At 32.4% G+C, this 27,675-nt stretch overlaps 2 protein-coding genes across 2 annotated transcripts; one reads left to right on the top strand and one right to left on the bottom strand.

The window, feature by feature from the left end:
- Window positions 1-5,763: 5,763 nt before the first annotated feature.
- Window positions 5,764-7,696, bottom strand: LOC110093388 (cyanidin 3-O-rutinoside 5-O-glucosyltransferase-like). The gene has a single exon (XM_020818260.2). The coding sequence runs from the start codon at window positions 7,389-7,391 to the stop codon at window positions 5,988-5,990; it is 1,404 nt and encodes a 467-aa protein (XP_020673919.1). The 5' UTR covers window positions 7,392-7,696; the 3' UTR covers window positions 5,764-5,987.
- Window positions 7,697-18,435: 10,739 nt separating this feature from the next.
- LOC110093386 lies at window positions 18,436-19,521 on the top strand. The gene is made up of 2 exons (XM_020818259.1): window positions 18,436-18,611; window positions 18,903-19,521. The coding sequence occupies exons 1-2, from the start codon at window positions 18,436-18,438 to the stop codon at window positions 19,519-19,521; spliced, it is 795 nt and encodes a 264-aa protein (XP_020673918.1).
- Window positions 19,522-27,675: the final 8,154 nt, after the last annotated feature.

The raw sequence follows: 27,675 nt of genomic DNA, 5'->3' as shown, positions 1-27,675 counted from the left end.
TATAGTCGATGAAAAATCTCGATCACCCAAGTCAGTAAAAAATTCTTAACTTAAACTCCCTCCTCTACATTGGAGGTTATGCTCCTCCTCATATTTTTGATTCCTTGAATCCTACTATATATGCTAAAGAATTTAAATATGTTATTTTTAACATCACAAAAAGTTTTGCCTTAATTAGGCTATTATAGTCTTACATTTTGAGTTGTATGTTGATGCTTAAGATATTATAGGTGAACAATTTTGTGTGGCTATTATTTTTTTTAACTCTAGGAAACTTTCTAGATGTGTCAAAGCTACTGTCATTTCTCTTATTCTAAAATTAGAACAAGTATTCTACATTATGATTATAAATTGATATCCTTTTATAACATCATCTATTAAATCATTACTAAAATCTTAGAAGATAGGCTAAAAATGTCGATGCCTCATATTGTTCAATCAATTCAAGCTAGATTTTTTCAAGCTTAGATAGTCTATAATAACATTTATTTAGGTAATGAAATAATTTTTTTTTTCTTTTTCAATAAAAGATAAGTGTCTTACTTCTATGCAAAATTAGACATAAAAAAATCTTTTAACACTATTAATAGAGATTATTTGCTACACAATCTCTCTCTTAAAGGATTCCCTCCAAGCTTTATATCTTGAAATATATCTTGTATATCCAGCATTTACTTATCCATTTGCAATAATGAGGCTACCCTTTTTAAATGCCCTTGTTTTTGTATCATCATGAATGATCTTTCTCAAAATTTTGATTGTATATTTTGAGAGGCTAATTTAAAGGCATAAGTAAAGAAAATTATTATATTTTATATTGTATGCTGATAACATGTTGGTGTTTGGTGATGTAATAACTTGAATTTTTTAAATGAAAAATCTGAATTTTAACACCGTGTCTTGCCAAAGATGGAAGAGAGGAGGGGAAAGAAGATTGTTTGGAGCTTTTTTGTCTGTCAATTTATTCAAAGATTTCTTTTATTCATTATAAGTAACTTAAATCTCATTTTAGTTTTCAATAATTTTGAGTTTGATGAATTTCTTCTTTCTTAAATCGATAAAATTATATTTTCTCATAATTTATTGAATTTTTACTGTATAACCTTTTATATATAATAGATATAAATATTGTGGACATTTTGACAGTAACATCGTTGAATTTCTCTAGGTAGAATTAAAGTTATGATTTTCTAAAGTTATATATATATATATATATATATATATAATTTTTTGTATGCATGTATATGTAGATTCCTCGTCATACTAGCCTTTACTTTATTCTTCAAGTCTATGTGTCGGTATTATTCTATACCTTTCCTTTTATTAGTAGTTAAATAGTCACATAGTTTTCTCATATATATTTACTATTGTGTAGATTATTATTAGAAATCAATTTTTTTTTTTGTAGGATTCTAGGATAAATTATTTTTTTATAAACTTTAATAAATTAATAATCAACCTTAAAAGTCAATTTAAGAAAATATATTTTTTTAACTAAAGATCTCAATGCAAATTTTTAATTAAGATAAATTTCCTTCTTACCTCTTGGTATAGATTCAGAGTTGTGCTAGATATTAATCAAAACTCTTAAATTTTAGTTCTATTTCATATCATTATAGATCAAATTCATATTGTTAAAGTCACTTTCTTAATAAAAAACAAAATCCATGCATGTCATATTCCTTGGAATGTAGCTCAAACTTATGGGCATAGTTCTAATTGAAATGCCTTGGTGATTATCTTAGCCTACCATGTGGTGGATATCCCAATTAAGACAAGTAATGAATGGAGACAGCTACGTGGGAGTGAATTGGAGTTATTTTCTTCCTTGTAGCTAACTCTACAAGTAGAATCTAAAATGCTAAAATTAGTATTAAATGAGCAACTTTTTAATTTATTTAATTAATATAGAAAAGATAACATGCTCTAAAGTAAATAGCAAGATAATTTCAAAGACAAATTGCTATAAATATTTTTTTTTACTAGACATGTCATGAATTAAGCTGTAGTTATGAAACTCAAAAGAAAGAAAATAAATAAGAATGTAGCAAAATAAGGATCATGAGAAAAAGGTGCTATCAATTAGTTTTTATGTGATTTGGCACTAATGCATGAGTCCACACCTTGATCCCTTAAACTCAAGATTCCACTACTCTCTCCTTCAACCAAAACAGGGTAGAGGAGCCCCTCTCCTTAACAGGCACTGGAAAAATAATGCATCCTCATCTACTTCAAGTGATAATGTTATTATTCTTGCCTACCAACTAGCTAATAAGCCAACCAAAAAGACTTCTAACATCCCATGGATACAATATAATCTCAATAACAACAAGCTTGCAACAAGCTAACAAAACTCAACTATAAGATTAAGTTGAAAGAGAAGAATGGGACAACCTCACTTGCGCATTTTTCATAATGTGATATCACATTTTAGGGTATTCAAATAAAAGAAAAATGTCACTTTCAAAAGCAAACCCTTCCCCTTTAATTAACTTAGAAATTTTTAGCTCTCTCACATTCAAGGGTTCATAAATAAGTATTTCTATAAAATGTCAAAAAATTGTCTCTATAAATGTCATTTTAAAATGTGGGTAGATCATACATTGTGTCGTACACATTATATAGTTTGATTAGTATAAAATAGCAACTTATCATTCCTTAAATAATCTTGCATAATACTTATTTTACAACATAAATGGTTTAACCAAATATTCATTAATTAGCCCATTAATTATCTCAACTTAATTAGATTAAAATTTAAAATTTACCATACAATATGACATATATCATACACTATGAGTATTATGAATTTTTGAATTAAACGAATTAGGGGATAGTTGTAAGATGGATTAAAGTTGATTTAAAGTTATCTTATAATACATTAAGCATCATATATGATAATTTTTTTTAATGGATTGCAAGAATACCCTAATTAATTCAAATATATCTTCTATGTAATATTCATATGTGGGTAATCTTGTATAATATGATTGACATCATGTTATATGATCTATATGATTACTTTGTATTAATTAAAAATTAAAAGTAGTTTTTTCTTGATTTTTCCTATGTTTTTTTCCATGCTATAGTTGTTTCACAAGTATTTTTACATGGAATACATATACAAAATGACTTAAAAATAAGAAATATATAAGAGATGAACATTACCAATATAACTCTCATTCAATTTTTTTCTAAATCATACTGAAACTCTAAATTTGTGTATGTTTATGCTAACATTTTGTACATGAGCTATGGTCATTATTTGAGTGTTTGTATTATACATATTTACACATCACGCTTGTAAATAAACTCTCATGTACACTACATTTTATTAGTACTAAAACATGCATAATCAAGAATTAGTCTAAATTTAAAATATATGGTCTCAATCAAAATATATTTATGATCATAAATAATTTACAATGTACCTCTAGGCTCATGGGTCAATATTCTCCCTATCTTTAATAATGACTAACAAACTTTCATTTTGTGCACATGTTTTGAGTTTTAAAACTCCCTATGAATTTATACCTTAATAAATTTTGCAACTGAAAATTTAACCTTTAAATGTTTGATACATAGAAAAGGCATATAAAGCAACAACAATGTAATGAACTAAGAGGCATAAGTATGAGTACAAACATAACACAACCATAGCTACTATACTCCCTTTAAGAAATAAAAAAGGAAAAATAAAGGCACACCACAACATTCAAACTTGATAATAAATAATCGAGTTAATATTAAATAAACCAAATCATAAAGCTAAGGTACACGTGTAGTGCCTATATCACCTTAGATTCATCGTCCAATTGCAAGTCACCTAACTATAATCATTCAATTTTCTTATGGCATTATCACTTTACCACTATCAGCTTTGTGTAATATTGACATCCACCATTGAATGTCGTTTCTCTAATTTTCATTATCCTCCTGACAGCTTTTCTAGTATATCGAAGCCACAAAAGGGAAGAGTTGACTTTTATGATCACATTTATATAATAAACTATTTTATTTGGACAATGCCGAATAATATTTTTCTTTTCGAATTTTCAAATAAATAAAAATATTGTTCTCTTATAGTTTTTTTATTTGTCTTCTTGTTGAATCTTCGTTCAAAATAAAAATGTTAAATTTTGTTTTCTACATTAAAAAATATCCTAAGATGCAAAAATTTTTACTTTTATGTTGATTCCAATAATTTTAATTTTTAGCACAATGTATATGATATATGTGCTATTAAATTAATGTTTTTTTGCTCATGCCCACATATATATACATATTTTCTAGGCGGAGCTTGCGCCTGCGGGCCGGGGCCAGGCTACGAGGTTATGCGGGCCTGGCGGAGCTTTTTCTAAATGATTTTAAGTTATTCACGAGAATATTTTTTGCCGGACAGTAGCCGGAAAATTTTCTGGCTGACTTTTTCTGGTGGAAAATTTTTCCGGCGGTTTTTTCCGATTGAACAATTTACTGATACTCAATTTACTGTCAAAAATGCTTTCACTGATAATCCACCGAAAAATTTTGAAATCAACCAAAAAATTTTGAAATCAACCGAAAAATTTTGAAATCAACCGAAAAATTTAGAATTTTCCACCGAAAAATCCGTCGATAATTTACAATTTTCCTTTAGTGAACCACATTCGCGCGTTGACTATGGTTCTTCAGACATCTATCACAAGACAATGGTCTTCCTGATCACTATCACCTATCAACTACAATCATTCCTACTTCCATCATCTGACAATAGTCTTTTCGACCTCCATCACTCGTCGACTACGATTTTTTAGACCTTCGTCGCTAGTCAATAATCTTTCTGGCCAATATCATTTGTCGATTGCGGTGCTTCTGACCTCTATCTCTAACAAGTCCTTCCAACCTTCGTTGTCAAACTATGGTCCTTCCGACCTCAATCACAAGACTACAATCTTTCTAATCATGATTTGTTGCTTGTTAATTATGGTACTTCCAACATCCGTCGCTAGACAACTATCTATTTTACCACAGTCTCCTGCCTAATATGATCCTTCTAACCTCCATCACCTGTCGAGTATGGTACTTTTGACCTTCGTCACCAGCCAACTACAGTCCTTCCGACCTTTATCGCCTGATAATAGTCTTTCTGACCTTCATAGAATGTCAATTAAGGTTCTTCCGACCTCCAGTGCCTGAAAATGGTATTTCTGACCTTCGTTGCTCGCCGACTATGATTCTTACGATTAGCTTCACCTGACTACAATCTTTCCAACCTCCGTTGCCCGTCGACTATAGTTTTTGCAGACTAAATGAACATGTTAATATTGATTCTTCCAATTCCCACTATGTAAAGCAATCTATATGATGTATATTTGCTACATCAAATCAAAGCCTTCCCCCAAATAAAGGACTCATTTGTAATTGACTGCAAATACTAGTGAATTCATATAAATTGTGTTAGGCCCCATAATTTTTCTTCGTTTTTAGGGGTTTCCACGTAAAAAATTTTGGCGTCTCTTATAAATACTACACACTCTCTTTTATTTGATTGGATGTTGGATCTTCTTATAAAACTAAAATATTAAAGCTTATGTTTCTCTATAGCCGTGAATATTCTAGGATGCTACTATATATTATAAAGAAATAATTAGGAACAAATATCATATTTACATATGATAAATAATTAAGCTAAAATTAAATATGAAGACTTGAGTCGACCAAAATAAATTCTTTTGAGCCATAAAGTACAAATTAGTAATCGTCCATCCAAAAGACATGCAGAATAGAAAGTGGCCCATTAATTCAAGGAAGAAAATGAATATTTTTTTTTTTTGAACATTTAGGCCATTTAAGGCAAACTCACACAAACAACGCAAACACAAAGACTCAACCCATACCTCTTAGTTGAAAGCATAAGTTCTCAACCAACAGAACAAGATGAGTTGGATGAAAATGAATATTCGATCAATAGTAAATAATAATAATAATAAATTTATGCCCACAGATCAGCTTGCTATCTCCTGCACAAATCTCATTAAGTTTCTATGCGATGAACCTCCTGCTACAGTCGCCTGACGAGTTTTTTCCTTCCACATATCCGCTTTCCTCCTAATTTCCTCAGGTCTTTCCCCCTCCCCCATCACAATCTCAAGGCACCGTCGCAACTCGTCTGCTTCCATTAACCCATCCTTGCTCACCTCCGCCCTCACACCCGTCCCCCACGCCTTCTCCATCAGCCACGCGTTCGTTAACTGATCCGTCCATTGTGGCACCGCTACCGTCGGCACGCCACACAAAAGACTCTCCACCGTTGAATTCCACCCGCAGTGCGTCACGAAACACCCCACGGCCTTGTGCTCAAGCACCCTCCCCTGCGAACACCACTCCACCACTATCCCCTTCTTCACTTCTTCATCCTCATCTTCTTCAAGTTCCTGCCCTTCCCACCTGTTGTCCTTCCTCACCACCCATAAATAAGGCCTCCCGCTCCGCCTCAACCCTTTCCATATTTCCTCTAACTGATCCTTCTGCAGCACTGAGATGCTCCCAAAAGAAACATACACCACCGACTTCTCCTCCTGCCTATCGAGCCAATCCATGTACTCTTTCTTATCATCCGACTTAAACAAACTCCCTTCCACTGTATCCTCCAGCAACGGACCAATTCCGACGATATTTACCTCATCGGCTACAGACATAATGGCCGACGCTTCCATCTCATCTGCCGTGTTCGAGATCACCATTGGCTTCGAGCTCTGTATCGAAATCTCCGTGTCCAGCATCTCAAACATCTCCCGAATAAAAGGAGTAAATACAGCATAGGGGCCTTCAGGTGAGTTTTCGGTGACGAAGGAGGGAAGATCACGGATCCTCATCGGAGGCAGCCCGGGAAGGTTCACGACGCTTAACGGGTCACTAACGTTGGCGGCCAGGATGCTCTTGTAGTCGTGAAAGTAGTGCCAATAGACCGCGAAAGCTGTGGCGGGCTGGATCCAGAAAAGGAAGGATGGGATGCCGCGTTCGCGAGCTATTTCGGCTGCCCACGACATGAAGAAAGAGTAGATTATGCAGGTGACGGGTTGGCCGCGTGCGGCTTGATCATCAACGATGGAGGCGAGGCTTCTGGAGCCATTTTGCTTGCTGTCGTACATGGTTGTTCTAATGTCGTGTATCTTAGGGTCGAAGCCGTCGTCATAACCATTGGAATAGGGGATGTAAGCAAAGAGATCGTCATGGAGTACTCCTGCTTCTTGGTTTGGGAACATGCGGCGGTGGGCGTTGACGGCGGTGGAGAAGGTGATTCGAACTCCTGCTTCATGGGCTAGGCGTTTGGAGAGGCGGAGGGTGGGGTTTATGTGGCCTTGGGCAGGATAGCAGGCCACCAGGATGTGCTGCTGCGGCTTTTCCATTGATGATTCTAAATTGAATTCGACTTCCAAGTGCTGATCGATTGACTAATCTTTGTTGGTATTGAGCGACTTGTGGTTGATTTATGGTGGCTGGAGACTACAATTATAATTTATAGGCTGACGAGTGATCGAGTTCCTTGCTTCGCTAACGTAAGTGATGACGATGAAAATTTGTTCGAGGGTGTTTGCAGCTTGGCGCGTGGGCAAAACCGTAAAGCAATGGCTCTCCATGGAAAAAACGAATTTGTTAACGAATTCATTTTAATGTTTCATTAGTGACGTACTATGTATATGTAATATATTAAAATTTAAGGATTCATCTTCATAATATTTTAAATAATAAAATTTAATATTTTATATTTAAATTTTATTATTTACATAATATAATATTTATTTAATGAAGTTATTGACTTGTTGGATCTCATCATTCTGGGCCAATCAATGCCTTCTCCTAATAAGTTCTTGCATAACACGTTCTGAATTGTAAAATGAATTCTGCAATTCCTATACAAATGGCCTGAGCTGCACAGGATCTCCCTCTTGCTAGACCCATCACTACCTTCACCAAGCAAACCTGTGTATTGATTTGAGCTCCCAAGTGACTTTTTTTGTCTCTGTAACACATACGAAAAATTATTAGGCGCGGATCCTGGACATAGAGAATCATCCGGATTTATCTCTGTCTACAGTATAAGTGCAGTTAAAACGCAGCTGTTACAGTAACTGTGCTTTTACTGTAGACTGAGAGAAATCCGAATTATTCTCTCTGTCCGGTATCTACACCTAATAATTTGCCCTGTAATACACCCTCGATCCAATCGATGCTCTTGATTAGGAACTCCCATGCATGTAATTTCATTGTTTCTTTATTATCAATAGATTTAGGTGACAAATGTCGAGAGATTTAGGTTACTATTATAGCTGTCTTTTGAAAAGTCAATTGCTAATGTTCATGGCAATGAATATAAGCTGCATTGGATTAAATCTTTGCATCTGATGCCTAAAGAGGAATTATTATGGTAGAGATCAGCGAGAAATTCACTACCTACTAATGCATGGTTAGTATATGGAAGATTTTTGGATGTGAATTATTGCCCGAGAGGAAGTCAAGCAAGTGAAGACATATTACTGATGGTTGTAATTTTTTGCAGGACATTATTTACAGAGTTAATTAATGGGGAATTTTGGAATGAATGCGTAACTGAACTGGAGCGGAAAGTTCATCATAATGCACGATTGATTCATATTTGTTAAAGTTATGTCTGCCAATCATGGAAAGCTAGTAATGTTCTTAAGCTTGGTATGAATGTTCCAACTCCTTCAATTGCTGCAGTTGAAGTTCTAAAATCTGCTTTGTGTCCTCATTTAAGGCTTCGTTTGGGACGGATGTCTTACTGCTTCTTAAAGCAGCTTTCTAGTACAAAATTTTTAATTTGTGTACTAAAAAGCTGCTTTAAGAAGCTGTAAGAAAGCCGTCCCAAACGAAGCCTAAATCTGATTAAGGTGTTCTGGGATGCTAACCAACTTATACAATTGAACCAAACTTTTTGGCATCCCCCTCCTTATTGGATTAAGATTAATGTTGATGCTTCTCTCTTAATATCAAATCTTGTAGGGATTGGAGGAGTTATAAGGGATCATAAAGGCAAGTTTTTAGATGCTTTTGGTAAAGAAATGTGCCATTGGGATATTACTCAATTGGAAGTGATTGCTCTTAGTAGCATTACAAAATTTTTACCTGAATTGATGTTTGATATAAAAAGTATCATAATTGAAGGTGACAATTTAAATGCTGACTTTTTTTGATAAGTCATTAAAGAAGGCCAAAGATATGGATGTACATAATTTTAATGTGGATTGATCATTTCTTAGTGATTTTAACAAAGTTATTTATTTATGTATCTGTAGTAAAAAATGAAATTAGGTGGCTGATTATTATGTCTCCTTAGCAATTTTTGATAATTTTGATTGGGATGTTGCTTTAATAATCTTCAACCATCAATTGTTAAGATGGTTAAGGAAGATTGTTATAGAATTGACATCACTTAGCTTTTGTAATATCAAATTTTAATGCAATTTGCACTTTTCTATCAAAAGAAAAAAAAGAAAGGAATAGGATATTTACGTGACATGTTTGGTAGTGTGGTGATGGAGTGCGGAGAATTGTAATTTAGGATATTATTTAGGTGTTTTAAGAGCATAAAAATAATAAGATATATGCATTGAATAAGTAAATCCTTGACATGTCAACAAAAAATTGTATTGGTCTGCATGAATTTCATGACAATAATTAAATGAGAAACTTATATAATTAAATTCATTTTTATTTGAACTTCAATTTTTGCGTACTTATACTCAATCTCAATGTTTCGTCATGATGAATATATCGACTATTCAAATAATCTTATACGACTCCAAATGAGTTCATATCGAGCACTTGCATGATATTTGAAAGCTTCTTAATATAAATGGATGGATAAACTGACTCCGATTATAGTATCATTATAGTCAAATCAAGCGGCTCGATGAGATAACTCTAATGAGCCTAAGATCACTTGATTATGATATCCTTAAGGAATTGAAATGTTTGATAAATGATTTATGATCAAGTTGATCAATATGGATCGTACAATGCAGTGCTTGAACTATGGCCAAATTTATTAAAACTACTGTCCCAAAAAGTCTATAAATAGGGAATCATTCTCTACAAGAAGTGAGAGGAGAAGTGCTGAGCGAACTAAAAAGCTCTCTTACATTTTTCGGCTATCATCGCCGACGGCTACCTCTATCAATCGTTGCCATTAGTTTAATACTTTTATCAAGATTTCCCTATATTTTTGGATCTATAATTGTCCTTCTTTGGACATTAAAATTTAATAATCCTTACCAGAGAAATTATAAAAATGTGTTATGACTACTCACATTTTCTTTAAACATAAGGAAGGAAAATTATTCTTATATCTCCTATTATATAGTAAATCTATATAATTGAGACAAGCCCAATAGTGCTTTTCTTGTTTTAATGTTTTCCAGGTAAATAATGTCTAGTCTTTTCCAATTTTTTCTATACATGTTTGATTTTTGTATAATCCTAAGACATTAAATATTAAGTTTGTTGATATAAATTTTCTAGAAGGTAATAGTTTAGTTTGTTCTATGAGAAATATTTCCAAAATACAATTATTAAAAGTAGAAATAACAAGAGTATAAAATTTTGTCATTCCAACGCTCCTCAAACCGGCCAGAAGTACTTCAAGCAATTATGAACACCGTATTCAGCCAAGACTGGGCTCTAAGGTCCATCCTTGAATGATAGAACACATAAAATAGAAGAGCAATAAGCTCTTATCCTTTGACCATTAGCAGATGTTGGACAACATAGATTATCAGCACAACATAGACAACATAAAAATGGGGATGAACAATTGAAAAATATTCATGGAAGATAACCCTTTTGATTATATAGAAGTTCCTCCTCCACCTTATCCTAATTTAGAACTTATTGATACTGCTAGTTCAACTCTTCCTTCTCATGATTTTAGATCAATGTCTAATTATCCACCTATCATATGGGATTTGAATCGGCCACACCGTATTCATACTGCTCATATTATTATATGAGATGAATTACGACATCTTATTCAACACAAATTCCCTTTAATATATAGGAATTAACTTCCTCATTTAGGTGATTTTCTAAAGTTTTCCCCTTTACTCAGGAGATGCTATGATATCCTATTTCAATTAGGTTAAATTACGTTAAGAGAGAAGCATAACCATTAATCTTAATCCAATAAGGAGGGGGATGCCAAAAAGTTTGATTCAATTGTATAAGTTGGTTAGCATCCCAGAACACCTTAATCAGATTTAAATGAGGACACAAAGCAGATTTTAGAACTTCAACTGCAGCAATTGAAGGAGTTGGAACATTCATACGAAGCTTAAGAGCATTACCAGCTTTCCATGATTGGTAGACAGAACTTTAATAAATATGAACCAATCGTGCATTATGATGAACTTTCCGCTTCAGTTCAGTTATGCATTCATTCCAAAATTCCCCATTGAGTAACTTTGAAAATAATGTCCTGCAAAAATTTACAACCAACAGTAATATGTTATCACTTGCTTGACATTCTCTCGGGCAATAATCAATAATTCACATCCAAAAATCTTCTATATACTAACCATGCATTAGTAGCTAACGGATTTCTCTCTAATCTCTACCATAATAATTCCTCTTTATGCATCAGATGCAAAGATTTAATCCCCAATGCAGCTTATATTCATTGCCATGAACATTAGCAATTGACTTTTCAAAAGAGAGCTATAATGGTAACCTAAATCTCTCGACATTTGTCACCTAAATCTCTTGATAATAAAGAAACAATGAAATTATATGGGAGTTCCTAATCAAGAGCATCAACTGGATTGAGGGTGTGTTAAAGGTAAAATATTAGGTGCAGACACTGAATAGAGAGAATCATTCAGATTTGTCTCTGTTTACAATCAAAGCGTAGTTAATGTAGCAGCTGCGCTTTAGCTGCATTTTGACTGCGCTTTTACTATACACAGAGAGAAATTCGGATGATTCTCTCTATCCAATATCCACACCAAATAATTTTTTGTGTTACAAAGACCAAAAAGTTGCTTGGGTGCTCAAATCCATACACGGGCTTGCTAGGTGAAGGTAGTGATGTATAGCAAGAGGGAGATCCTGTGCAGCTCATGCCATTTGTATAGGAAGCGCAGAATTCATTTGACAATTCAAAACGTGTTATGCAAGAACTTATTAGAAGAAGGCATTGATTGGCCCAGAATGATGAGATCCAACAAGTCAATAACTTCATTAAATAAATATTATATTATGTAAATAATAAAATTTAAATATAAAATATTAAATTTTATTATTTAAAATATTATGAAGATGAATCCTTAAATTTTAATATATTACATATACATAGTACGTCACTAATGAAACATTAAAATGAAATCGTTAACAAATTCGTTTTTTCCATGGAGAGCCATTGCTTTACGGTTTTGCCCACGCGCCAAGCTGCAAACACCCTCGAACAAATTTTCATCGTCATCACTTACGTTAGCGAAGCAAGGAACTCGATCACTCGTCAGCCTATAAATTATAATTGTAGTCTCCAGCCACCATAAATCAACCACAAGTCGCTCAATACCAACAAAGATTAGTCAATCGATCAGCACTTGGAAGTCGAATTCAATTTAGAATCATCAATGGAAAAGCCGCAGCAGCACATCCTGGTGGCCTGCTATCCTGCCCAAGGCCACATAAACCCCACCCTCCGCCTCTCCAAACGCCTAGCCCATGAAGCAGGAGTTCGAATCACCTTATTTTATTTTTTTTTTTTTTTTTTTTTTGAAGAAACTGCCAAAGCAAATTTATTAAAAGAAAACTACAAACAACGAAATTCCCCCTTAACCAACATTAAAAAGTTAGGATGAATCTTATTACAATTGAGATCTTCCCAAAAAAATCACTAAAAAGAGCCAACCCAGTAGACATGTCGGCTACTTTATTATAATCTCTCTTCACATGCTAAAAAATAACTTGGTTGAAATCTCTAAGGAAGAGGAAGTCCTTCGGATCAAATCCCTCCACCTCAATCTCCACTTTATTCATAGAATTTTGAAAGAATTTGATAACATTCAAGTTATCTCCCTCAATGATAATGCCATTACAATCATACATCCAGTCTTGAATAAATTTGCTAAGAGAGGACACTGAAAGTATATCAACTTGAGAACAATCCCAATGCTTTAAGCTTACCCCAAAAGCACTTAAAAACCTTCATTTACAGTCTCTAAACACACATCTAAAGGTAGTCATGTTGGAAGAAGATAACGAAGCATCTAAGTTAACTTTGATCTAAGAGATAGCTTAGAGAAGGAAGAAAGAGAGAAAGATTTTGAAGAGAAAAAAGTGAGAGATCTTTGTGAGGGGGAGTTGTGAGTGATTCATATGGATTACTCCAAACAAGGTTTCCTCCATCTTCTTTAAGCTTCTTTCTTAGTTTTTTTATGGATTGGGTGAGACTTTCATCAATATCAGATCTAAGTTCTGTGCCTTCATCAAGAGGGTAAAAAAGGATTCACAGGTTCTTTTCCTTCACTAAGAGGTTTAAAAAGGATTCCCAAGTACTCTTCATACTCTAAGAGGAAGTAAAAGGATTCAAGATACTCTACCTCACTAAGTCGATGGAAAGATTTTGTAAGGGCTACTCCGACTTACAGTTGAGGCAAAAGGAGAGACACAACTTTTAGTGCAATACCAGGAAAGGAGGTTTTCGAGGAGTGAATGTAGGTCAAGTTAACCAAACCACTATAATTCTAGTGTGTTATTTCTATTTACTTTTCTACATTTAATTTTTGTATTTTCTTATGATTTGTTCTGTGTTTAAAATCTTTTATTAAAGTTATTATGAAAGTAGTATTTCTTTCGCATTGTGTGATAATTTTTTTTAATATTCAAAAAGATTTCAAAAAGATTTTATTTTTGCCTTAAGAAATTTTTTAAATAACTAATTCACCACCATTTTGATTAGCCTCGGACTAGTTCATAATGGTTTAACAACCTCCACAAACTTTTAAGTGGTATGAGAGAGGAATTCATAAATTATGTTTTAAAAAAACTTATGAAAAAGAACTATGGCTAACTTAGTAATCGTGATATTATGGAAGGATATTCAATCACTCGACCACCTCTATTTGATAATATTCTTTTTTATTTTTTGAAAATATGCATGTCTTAGCAAGAGAACTTACTAATTATGAGAAAGTTAATAATATTTTATGTTGTTTACCTTCTTCCTATGATAGAAAAATAATTACTATTACTAAATCTAAGGATCTGATTATTTATTCAATAGATAACTTACTTGCGTCACTCATTACCTACGAGAAAGGAGTGAGTCAAAGGCAGCTTGATGTAGGTGAAAATAAAAAAGAGAAAATTGCAGCCTTAAAAGCTAATGATTCTAACAACTTTTCAGGACAAGATGATGATTACATTGTAGTGTTCACTAAGAAATTCAAGGGCTTTTTAGAAAAAAAGGCAAAAATATCATCAACAATAAAATAAAGGTATGAATGGTAAAAATTCTAAAATTTCTTCTGATGTTATATGCTTTGAATATAGGAAACTAGAGCACATAATGTCTAATTGCCCAACTCTTAAAGCTCACCCAAGTACAGAGGAGGGTGAAGAAAAACTTAAATTCATGAAGGGTAAGCAAAGGTCTCAAAAAGCTTTCTGGGCAGGCACAACATCAGACTCTTCTACAACTAAAGCAAAAGAGGAGGTAACCAATCTATGCTTAATGGTAGATGAACATTTTGATCATTCTAATCAATAGGAGTTTTGTAAGCTTACTTATGATTAATTATTTAAAGTTTCTAAAAAAAATTATACAACATATAGGAACCTTAAAAAATCACTTACCAACCTTAAGTCTGACTTTTTAATTCTGTAGAAAGTGCATAAATGCCTAAGGAAAAATCATTGCACTCTGAAATAGTAACCACATGCCTTTTATTAGATGGATTTGATTCTTTAAATAAAAAACATCTTGATTTAACTACTGAACTTGATTCCTTGAAAATTTCACAAGATGAATTGCAAAATGCATTCAAGGTCTTAGAAATGCCTGCATGTCAATTAGACAATAGTGACCATGCATCAAAATTAGAAGTTTCAAGCTATGAAAAAGCTAACAAGTTTATAAGAACAAAATTCATTACATTAGAGAATAAAAAACAACCACTTTCATTTGAAGAATTTCAAAAGTCTTCACCACAACTAGCATCATTTAAACCTAGGAAGAAGCACCATAACCCATATAGCTTAGTAAATTATTTTCCTAGATTTAGATGTTTCTCCTGTGGCATGCTAGAATATATCTCTCACATTTGCATCATTCAATGTAGAACACATTTGGTTTGGATACCAAAAATTTAAAATTTATAGCATAATATGCATGCATTTCATTCTTCTTTCATAAGATGGGGCTCAAACTTGTTTAGGCACCCAAATCTAACATATGATGATTTTGTAGGTTTGATCTCACAAAAGGCCTTTTTAGAGTATGTGATAACTGGATAGTAGATGTTTAAGGCATATAACTGGAGATATTAATCAATTCATTTCACTAGAGGTCAGGGTAAGAGGCAAGGTGCCACTTGGAGATAACACCACCAAGAGAGTGGTGGAATCAGGTATAATTGGCAACTCAAAAAATTTTATTATTGAAAATATTTTATTGGTAGATGGCTTAAAACATAACCTGCTTATAATAAGTCAGCTTTATGATAAAGGATTTAGCATTAAATTTTTGTCTACCAGTTGCATAATTAGCTTAAATGGAAACATTGTGCTACAAGGAAATACAATTAATAATATTTACATGCTTGATTTAAACTATGTTAAACCTACTACTTCTTTTTGGCTAAAAATTATTGATGATGAATACTAATTATGACATAGGAGATTGTGTCATGCAAGCAAGAAAAATCATAAGAAAATAACCAAAAAAGGCTTAGTGAGAGGCATACCCAAACTAGAGTTAACTAAGGATCTCCTATGTGATGTATGTCAGTTAAGAAAGCAAGTCAAATCCTCTTTCCACTAAATTAAGGACATTAACACTAGCAAACCCTTAGAAGTCCTTCATATGGATCTCTTTGGACCTGTCAGCTCTGCAAGCCAAGGAGGGAAAGTCTTTGGGTATATGATTGTTGATGATTATTTGAGGTTTACTTAGGTTGGATTCCTATCTTATAAAATCAAATAATTCAAGGAATTTAGATCATTCTCTACTCGAATTCAGAGGAAGCTAGGTTGTGAAACTCTAACCATTCATAACAATCATTGTGGAGAATTTTAAAATGAGAAATTTGAAACTTACTATAAGAGCAAGAGATATATCATAAATTTTCAGCTTCTAGAACCCCTTCGTAGAATGGGATAGCTAAAAGAAAGAATAAGACCCTGGTAGAAGCCACTAGATCCATGTTAGCTAAATACTCACTTCCTAAATATTTTTGGGAAGAAGAGGTGAATACAACATGTCATGTTCTGAATATGGTTAATGTTAGATCCAATTTAAACAAGACACCCTATGAAATTCTTATGGGTAGGACACTCAATCTCTCTCACCTTCATGTCTTTAGATATAAAATATTCATTTTAAATAATGGGAAATCTCTATTAGGAATGTTTGACCCTAAATCTAATGAAGGAGTTATCCTAGGTAACTCAAATGTTGGGAAATTTTATAGAGTTTTTAATAAAAGAACACTAGCAGTAGTGGAGATCACTCATGTAGTATTTGATTAATCTGATAATTTTGATGGGTCTAGGGTAGAAGAAGATGAGGTTATAGAAAATACCCAAGGATTAGAATCTATAAATATAAAGGAAATGGTGGAACCTAAAAATATACTGCCTAGAGAATGGAGATATTCTTCAAGTCATCTTAATGAATTAATCTTAAGAGACCCATCTGAAGGTGTTAAAAAAAACACAGTCTTAAAAAAAAGTTAACCACTCTAACTTTATCTCAATAAATGAACCCACCAGTATAAATCAAGCTCTATTTGATGACTTTTGGATCCTTGTTATGCAAGAAGAGTTAAATCAATTTGTGAGGAATGATATTTTGGAACTTGTTAAAAGACCTAAGAACTAGAGTGTGGCTGGAATTGAATAGGTTTTGAAAAAGAAAATGAATTATTATGGTGTTGTGGTTAGAAATAAAGCAAGAATAGTGGATAAGGGGTATAACTAGATAGAAGGAATTAACTTTGAGGAGAACTTTACCCCTATAGCTATATTAGAAGTCATTACTAGACTTTTCCTATTTTAAGAGATTTAAATTATACCAAATGGATGTTAAAAGTGCCTTTTAAATGAGGCAAGAAAAGAGAATGTGTTTATTGAAAAATCCCCAAGCTTTGAAAATTCACAATTACTTAATCATGAGTTTAAATTAAAAAAGGGTATTATATCGACTAAAATAAGCACCTAGAGCATGGAATGAAAGGTTAAGCTCATTCCTATGAGAGAGAACCTTTGTTAAGGGGAGCATAAATAGCACCCTATTTCTAAAAAAGGTAGGAGATGAACTACTCATTGTCTAAAATCATGTTGATGATATTCTATTTGGATATTCTGATAAAAATCTTTGTCATGAATTTTTAAAAATAATGAGTAAGGAGTTTTAGATTAGTATGATGGGGGAACTCAACTACTTTCTTAGATATAGTATAAGGCAGAAGGGTGATAGAATTTTTCTTAGTCAATCAAAATATATTAAGGACATTATTAAGAAATTTGAGATGGATAAAGCCAAGCTAATAAACTCTCCCATGAGTTCCACTTTTTAATAAATTGAAGAAGATTGGTATGTGGGGAAGCAAACTCTTGTCAATGGCTGGGAAGTTGAATTTAATCAACTCTGTTTTATTAGCATTACCAACGTTTCATACTACCTTATCTTTAGTACCAAAAAGAATTCTGTTGGAAATTGAGAAAGCTTGCAGGAAGTTCAATTGGAGTAAAGGGAACCGGGAAAAAGGTCTTCATTATATTAGCTGGGATACTCTGTCTAAACCAAATAAAGTGGGAGGTATGGGGATCAATTCTTGCTCAAAGAAGGAAGGACCTTTAAGAGTAAAATTAACATGGAGGTATTATCATGCAACTTATTCTCTTATGCATAAAGTTTTATATCCTAAATATGGTCATATAATGTTGGAAGATTATTCAAGAAGAACGGGTTCTACTGCTTATAAATTGATTAAGAATGGAGGAAAGTTTTTAAAGCCAATCATCAGATGGGAAATTGGTAAAGGGAACTTAATAAATGTTGTTAAAGATACATGGATCTATGACAAAAGCTTACTGAAATGGCCTACTTTTACTCTTTATTTGCTTGAAGATAATTATATGGTGGAAGATTTCATTAAGGATGGAATATGGGATGTGCAGGAGCTGTAGAAATTCTTTGGTGCAGAACTTATGGAAATTATCAGAAATGTTCATTTCAACGAGAGCAAGGAAGATCGGATGGAGCTTATTCACAAATTTTCTGGTAAATTACTGACGTCCGTAGCTTGTGAAGTTTCAGAAAATTGTTATGCTGATGGGTATCTGTGGAATTGGCTTGATAAAATTAAGCTTATTCCAAGAGTAAGGTTGTTTTGGTGGAGACTACTTAATGAAGCCATTCCTACTAACAAATTCTTATGCTATAGAAGGCTCCAAGAATTTGATAATTGTCCTAGAGGATGTGGAATATCAGAAAATACATAACATATTATTTCAGGTTGTGGAAATCTGATCAAAACTGTGGAAGTTTTAAACTCTTGGGGCTTTGTAATTCCAAGTTTTTCTTCTTTGGAAAACTGTTTAAATTGGCTTAAAATTCAAAATTCTTGGATGAAGAGTCTTTATTGTAATATGGTGTTCCATTCATGGAAATCCAGAAATCTGTGGGTTCATGAAAGGAAATCTTTAAGCCCTTTGTATATTGCATCCAATGCTATTTGTTTTACTGCAGTAAGCAAGAGTTCCTTATGGAGTTTCTCGGGTATTGAGGGTATTAACCAACCATCTAGGTTGTTCAATAATTGGTATCCTCCTCCGCCTTATTGGATCAAAGTGAATATCGATGCTTCTATTCATAACTCTTACAAAGCTGGATTAGGAGGTGTGTGCAGAGATTATAGAGGGAAATTTTTGTTGGCTTTCGGCAAAAATTGTGTTCATTGGGATTCTGGACAAATGGAGCTTCTTGCTATTTTATTTTTTAAAGACTACATCAGCGATTGGATGAAGGAGTACAAAGGATTGATCATAGAAGGTGACAACAAGAATGTGATAAATTTCATCAAGGATAAGGTGGACAAAGGAGGTACTGTTGATGTTGATCTTACTTTTCTTAAAGGCTTTAATTTTGTTAATAGGGAAAACAATAAGTTAGCCGATCTTAGTGCTAACTATGCTTGTTTTAGCTCCTTTTGTTGGAAAGATTTGAGTAGTAGTACTATTCTGAACTCCTTTATTAATCTGTTAATGAAGGAATCAGATAGTATTAAGATGTAACGGTTTTTTTTCCTTTTATAGCATTTTGGTGCTTGCTTCAAAAAAAAAAGAGTTCCACTTTTTAGTTAGATAAGTATTCAAATGGAAATTCTATTGATCAAAAGAAATAATTAGATCACTTTTTTACTTATCTGCTAGCAAACCTAATATTATGTTAGTGTTCGTCTCTATGTTAGATTTTACTACAAAGAGAATCCTTAGATATTTCTTAGGAACCCAAAAGTTAGGAATCTGGTATTCTAGCCATAGCACTTCCTTTGAAATCATAGGATATAGAGTAGATAGAAAAAACACTTCTAGAATATATCAATTAAAAGGATAGTCCTTAGTATCGTGGTCTAGAAGAAAATAAAACTCAATTGCATTGTCCACTATTGAAGTTGAATATAAAGCCTTAGAAAATTTTTTGGGCCAAGTCCTTTGGTTAAAATAACAAATAATAGATTTAGGATCACTTGTACGTACCATTCAAATCTTATGAAATAACACTAGTGCCATCTACCTTCTCCAGGAGGGTGAAAAAGGATTCCCAAGTTCTCTGCCTACTCGAAGAAGAAGTAAAAGGATTCGAGGTACTCTGCCTCATCGGGTCAATGAAAATATTTTATATTGGCTTCTCTACCTTATTATGGGAGCAAAAGGAGAGATACTACTTTTAGTGTAATACTTGGATATGAGATTTATGGGGAGTGGATGTATGTCAAGTTGATCAAACCACTATAATTCTGGTGTGTTCTTTTTATTTACTTTTCTATATTTTATTTCCATATTTTTTGTGATTTGTTATGTATTTGTAAACTCTAATTTTAGTTATTATGAAAGTAGTTTTGCTTCAACATTATGGGAAAAAATTATTTGTTTTAAATTATTAAAAAAGGTTTAAAAAGATTTTCTTTTTACCTTAAGAAATCTTTAAAATAACCAATCACCCCCCCCCCATTTAATGAATTAAAAAAAGGCATCTTTATTTAACTAATAAGCATGATTCCTTAAAAGTATCTCGTATTGATTTAAAAAATTCATTTAAAGAATTAAAGGCATATTTAAATGAAGTTGATAATAGGGAGCATGCATTGAAATTGAAATTTCAATTATTAATAATGCAAAATATTTTTTACAAGTTAAATTAAAAGATTTCAAACAAAATAAAACATCACTATACTTGCACAGTTATATAATCATCACCACAGCATGCATCATTCAAACCTAGGAAGATGCAACATAACCCATATATATTATAAATTCATTTTTTGATATTAGATGTTCTTCTTATGGCATGCTAGGATACATCTCATATACTTGCAATATCCACCATAGAACACATTTGGTGTGGATAAAAAAATTTCCTATATCACAGCATAGCATGCTTACATCTCATTCTTCGATTCATAAGATGGAACCCAAACTTGTTTAGGTTCCTAAATCTAACCTTTGATGATTTTGTAGGGATGCTCTCATAGAAAGCCTTGTGAGAGCATGTGCTACCTGGATAATGGATGTTCAAGGTACATGATTGGAGATGCAAATAAATTCATTTAGTAGGCAAGGATAGGAGGAAAGGTGACACCTGGATATAACACTATTAGGAGAGTGGTGAGGTTAGGTATAATTTTTTTTTTGACTAAAATGCTAAATTTCATTACAGATGAAATCAAAGAAATACAAGCTAATGAAAAGTTCAACCCAACTCTAATCCATCACATTCCTCCTTTAAAATACTAAAGAAGGAATGTGTGATTTCCACATTATTTAGCTCTACCCAAATAAAACTCTTGTTGCAACCCAAATTAGCACAAAAATCGCCTAATTTGTTACAACGCCTACAAGAATGAGAAAAAAGAACCTCGTTAAAGTCTTGAATAAAAGCTTAGGTATAATTGGCAACTCAAAACATTTCATTATTGAAAATATTCTAAGCAAAAGCCAACTCTGTGATAAAGTCTTCAACATTAAATTTTTATCTACCAGCTGCATTATAATCTTAAATGGAAATATTGTGCTACAAGAAAAAAAGAATAAATAATATTTGCATGTTTGATTTAAACTATGATGAACTTGCTAGCTCTCTTTACCTAAAAATTGTTGCTGATGAATCATAATTTTTTTCATAGAAGACTTTGTCATGCTAGTATAAAAAATCTTAGAAAAATCACCCAAAAAAACTTAGTGAGAGACATACCCAAATTAAAATTCACTAAGGACCACCTATGTGATGCATGTCAAGTAAGAAAGCAAGTCAAATCCTCCTTCCACTCAATCAAGGAAATTAACACTAGGTAACCTTTAGAAGACCTTCACATGGATCTCTCAAGACCCATTCGCACTATAAGCTTAGGAGGGAAAATCTTTAGGTATATAATTATTGATAATTACTCGAGGTTTACTTGGGTTAAATTCTTGTCACATAAAAGTAAATCATTTGAGAAATTTAGGACATTCTCCACTTGGATTCAGAGGAAGCTAGATCATGAAATTTCAATAATTTATAGTGATTATGGTGGAGAGTTTGAAAATGAAAAATTTAAATATTACTATAATGAACAATGAATAAATCATAACTTTTTAGCTGCTAGAACCCCTCAATAGAATGAGGTAGCTGAATAACAGAGTAAGACTATGGTAGAAGCTGATAGAGCCATATTAGCTGAATATTTGTTAAATCTTATTAAATCTTGATTAGGTTATTAAACCTAAGCTAATGTCCCAAGGCTAACCAAGAGGGGCGGGGTGAATTGGTAATTTTAAAAATTACTTCTTGGATTTTAAAAATTATGAAGCTAGTTAATTAAATTTTTTAAAATAAAACTTTTCAACCACATAATAAATAACTTGCAGAAAAATAAGTAGCAAAAAATAAAAGACACAAAAGTTTATAGTGGTTCATTCAAACACGACCTACATCCACTCCCTGAAGCCTCCCACTTTAGGTATTGCACTATTACCAAAGTGGCTCTCATTTTGCTCCCACAGTAAGGCGAAGAAGCCTTTGCAATACTCTCTTCCACCAATCCGCAGTGTGGCAGAGAACTGTCGTCCTTTCACATCCTTGAAGTGTAGGCAGAGAACCTTCATCCTTTCACGCCCTCCAAGTATAGGAAGAGAACCTTCATCCTTTCACACCCTCCAAGTGTAGGTAGAGAACCTTCTGCTGTTCACACTCTCCAAGTGTCGGTAAACAACTGTCGTCCATTCACACTTCCCAAGTGTCAGAGAAGAACTAGATCTTATCGAAAGATCTTCTCATGAGCAATCTAGAAAGATAAAAGGAAGAGTGATATCCACAATTGCAAATGGATCCTTACCTTTGAGTAACCTTGTGAAACCTTCACACTCCACTTGCAAGAAATTTCTCTCAAACTCTCTCCTTCAATTACACTTGAAAAATCACATTGATAAAACTATCTCATGTTAGTTTCAGTGGACCTTTTATACAAAAGATATGAAAAACTGTCCAAAAAATTGAAAGTTTCAATTTAAAGCGTACACAATCGTCCTGTATGATCATATGTTCATACATACGAATAGTTCAAATACTATTGCATATGAACCTATTATGAATCGGTATGAAATCATTTCGTATGCGATCATTGTCTGGTATGAATTGGGTTTGTCCGGGATGAACAGTTAGAAAATTAAATTTCATATGTACGAAACATCTGGATGAAATGAGCGAGAACATAATAGAGATGTTCATCCTAGTACGAACATAAATATCATCCTGTACGATCTTCATCCAAGGACAAAATAGAGGCGTTCATCCCTTTATAAAATTAAATATCATCCCGTACGATCTTCATCCAAGAACAAAACAGAGGCATTCGTCCCTGTACAAAATTAAATATCATCCCGTACGATCAGGACTTAGAAAAAAAATTTTAGGTGAGAATAAAATAGAGACATTCATCCTGGTATGAACATTAATATCGTCCCATACGATCTTCATGCAAGGAAAAAATAGATGCATTTGTCCATGTACAAAATTAAATATCATCCCATACGAACCCTACTTAGAAAAAATAATTTAATTTATGTTCATTCCATTGCTCGTTTGGGAAAAATAATTGATCGAATTATCCCGTACGAATTGTCATCGTAGTGTACACTTAGTTTAAAAATATGAATTTTAAAACTCTCCCACGGTGTGTGTGTGCTCAGTTACTAAATTACAATCACACTCTCTCATACTCAATAAAATGAAAAATATAGACTCCAATTATAATAAACTCTAAATTGATCTTGATTTGAAGTCTTCAACAATCCGGAGTATGATTTTCCTGAAATGTTAATACACACAAGAGCAAAATAATTCTTTCAAGACGTGTCAGGAGAAATAATAATCAAATCAATAATATTTGGAATAATAAAAAACATACAAGTTACAAGAATATCAAACATGTAAAACTAAATAGCAACTTTCTCAACAATCTTCCCCTTTTTTATGATAGAAAAATAATTATTATTTGAATAAAAATGAAAATCCTAAATTTCTCCTTAACTCCTCTTAAATGAATAAGCATGTGAATATAAGAGAATTTCTATTAAGAACAAATCAATTTTTAAATTTTTAAGTTTTATAAACACATAAAGTGCACACAAAGCGAGAATAATAAATAAAAATATAAAACGCTACGAACAAAGAAAAAATTAGAGCCACTTTGGTAAAAAATCAAATGCAAACACAAAACAATTTAATGCAAAACAAAATTTTTCTCCCTTTTTGACAATACCAAAAATAGCATAAGAAAAAATTAAAGAAATATAAGAAGTCATATGAGAAACCTTTGATAATTGATCCTGAAGGAGATTGATTTATAAATGTAATAACAAGATTAATGTTCATTAGAGAAAAATTAATATTCATAACATTTAAATTAAAATATAACATAGACAAGATAAATATATCAAGGTCATGAAACATTGTAGACAATTAAATAAGGAAAATTGTTGCAAATATGATGAAATCAATATTAATTTGAAGTAAATTTCTAATACAAAATATAATTGAATATTAGATTAATTTGAAATTGAAGATCAAAAGATAGATGAAAGAACATTATCAATACACTTGTTTGGCAACATTGCGCATCTATTCAAATATTTGTGGCATACTTTGTGCATCTTTTTATATTTGGGCTAATTTTGTGCCTCTTTTCAATTTACGACCATTGCACATTCTTTTGATTTTTGTACACTTGTACATTTTTTTCATTTTTAATTTAACTTTCCAAAATCAATAATCTAAAAGATCAAACTTCTCTTAGAATAAAGATAATTATATTGAAAAGAGAAATAAAAAATAATAAGACGTCAAAATTGCAATAATAATTTTAAAGTTATGTATGCCAAAAAAGAATATGAGATTATTAACATTCACTTGATCAAGCTATAAATTAACTTATATTTATGAAAAATTAGATTTCCTAATGAAATTAATTTTTATATTGTTTCCCATGTTATAACATTTTTTAGATCAATTAAGTCATGATTATCATATAGGCAAACTAACATTTTAAACAGAGAATAAAAACAACTAAACAAAGTAAGACATATTTTATTGATATTAAAATAATGTAGAGATACATTGACGATCAGATGATATCAATATAACTATAATAAAGCATAAAAACAAAAACAAAGGACATTCACAAAAAAATTATAGAAGTCCTCACATCACATCACTAAGAACTGGCAAAGATAATACATAAGTAGTACATCTATATATTTGAGGAGCCCTGGTTTGGAGGAGGTGATTGGTTAAAGATATTAAAATAGCTATTCATCATAGCTACATTGGTGTTCACCGAAATGAACTAACCTCGAATCCAACCGTATCCTACTGGTACTGTGTGTCCTGATGATTTAGATTAGCCTAATGTTGATTAAAGAATTGATCAAAATGACTCTCTAGTCTCTTAAAGTGCTGGACCATCTCCTAAAAGTCAGGTTCACAAGCAAGCACAGGTGCAGGTACAGGTTCTCCCCCTTCTCCCTCAGAATCCTCACTTATATCATCTCTCCCAAAAAGTGCTCGAAATGAAGCATTAGTGAAAAAGATAGGCATTTCAAATTGAGGATCAGGATGAACAAGACTGTACTTCTTCTCAAGAATATAGGTCACTAGGTGTCCTAAAGTAATATTCTTCTTACTCTTATATGAGACATGTCCAATTTCAGAAAGCTTGTGAATATAATCAATAATAAGTTGGGCTTCATTAATTGATTGTCCAGTCATGATAAGATAAGTGACAGTGGATACAAAAGGAGTAATATTAATACGGTCACCAACTTTAGGAATAATGGAGATTCTAAGGACATGCTAGATGATCCTTGCATTTTGGTTCAAAGTAGAAACCCTAGGAAAATAACATACTTATTCAATCCCTCTAATAACTTTATTTATCTCAGTCCAATCAAAATTAGAAGTCGAAGTCAATGTATGGGCTCTAATTCCTTGAGTCCTTAAGTTCAAAAAAATTTAGAAATCTTCCTTAGTTATTTCAACCCGCTTCTTCAGAACATAAGAACATGTCATACTTTGATCAGTACTAAAGGTTAGGTTGGCTAGAAAGTAATGAAATGTTTCCTTGTTATAAGAGTGAATCAGGGTTAGGATAAAAGCAAATTAGGTTACAGCGAAAAGAGGCATCACTTGAAAGTGAATATCCTCTTGAAGAAGGATTCTAGAGGGTGTAATTTTTGTAGAAACAAACCTAGGAAGAGATTCCTCATTATCCCGGGAGAGAAAGTTGTCATCTCTAGCCCTGGAAGACGGACCCTTAATGAGTCTACCCTTCTTGCTAGAACTGGCTATTGCTAAGATTTGAAAGATTGGAGAAGGCTATTGAAGTAAATGAAAATAAATTCTAAAGCCCTCCCATTTAAAGAAAAATGATCTTTTATATGTATAAAAATAGGTTCGTACGTACGATACATGGGATCGTACGTATGAAAAAAAATTTTGTATGTACGAACGAATATGTTCGAAAAAAAATGACTTTTTATAATCACACAAGTTATGAGGCATCCTTTTGTGCATGCTTTTTTAACATATGATCATACAGAAAAATAAGTGTTTGTCTAAGATGATCGATGATTTAAGATCATTTTAATGATAGTTAGATTCTCCCCCCCATATTGAATAACGCTTGGTTCGTACATACAAACTACAAGTTCATACGTACGATCAATTATAATAATTGATTTTGTTCTTATAACCATATAGATGCGTACATATGAATGAATACACATAGTTCAGGATGAATGAGGGATCTTACAGTATGATATATTGGAAAAACAAAACTATATGCAATCAGTCCAAACCAACGATCGACATACTACAAAATTCGTATGGGACAAAACTAATTTTGTACAATACGAATATAACACTTAGGAAAATTCACACGATCGATAAAAAATATGAAATCTAATGTGAAAACATTTTAAAATCATACACAACACAAAAACACAAAAACAGAAAATCACAAACACAAATAAGCACATAAAATACAAAAAATAGAAAACACACAAAGACACATATCAAGTTTACAAAAGATTTTTAATCAAGCATTAAGGTCAATCACACCAAGACTTATTCTTAATGTGCTGAAGGTATCAAATGATAGTTAGTGGTTTTGTAAAAATATCTATAAGTTAATTTTCAGTTGAAATATAATTCAGTTACATTTCTCCTTTGTATACATGATCCTTTATGAAATGATGTCTTATATCTATATGTTTGGTTCTAACATGTTGAATAGAATTCTTTAAAATGAAAATGGCATTAGTGTTATCACAATAATTAAAAATGTGCCTATTAAAAATCCTAAGTCAATTAATAGTTGTTTCAACCAAAGAACTTGTGCCACACAACTCCCTAAGGCAATGTATTCAACTTCAGCAGTAGATAGGGCTACAAAATTTTATTTTCTACTTGAATAAAAAACTAAAGAATTTCCTATAAATTGATAAGTTCTAGAAGTACTCATTCTATCAATCCTACAACATATAAAGTCTGAATATGAATATCCAATTATTTTAAATGAAGAGATGAACTTAGGATACCAAATTTCTAAATTTTGAGTTCCCAATAGATATCTCAAAATCCTTTTCACTACTGTCAAATGTGATTTTATTGGATCTGATTGAAATCTAGCA

This window comes from Dendrobium catenatum, unplaced genomic scaffold (assembly GCF_001605985.2).
Source record: "Dendrobium catenatum unplaced genomic scaffold, ASM160598v2 fragScaff_scaffold_1039, whole genome shotgun sequence".
Lineage (NCBI taxonomy): Eukaryota > Viridiplantae > Streptophyta > Magnoliopsida > Asparagales > Orchidaceae > Dendrobium > Dendrobium catenatum.
This window is presented reverse-complemented; position numbering and strand designations above follow the sequence as displayed.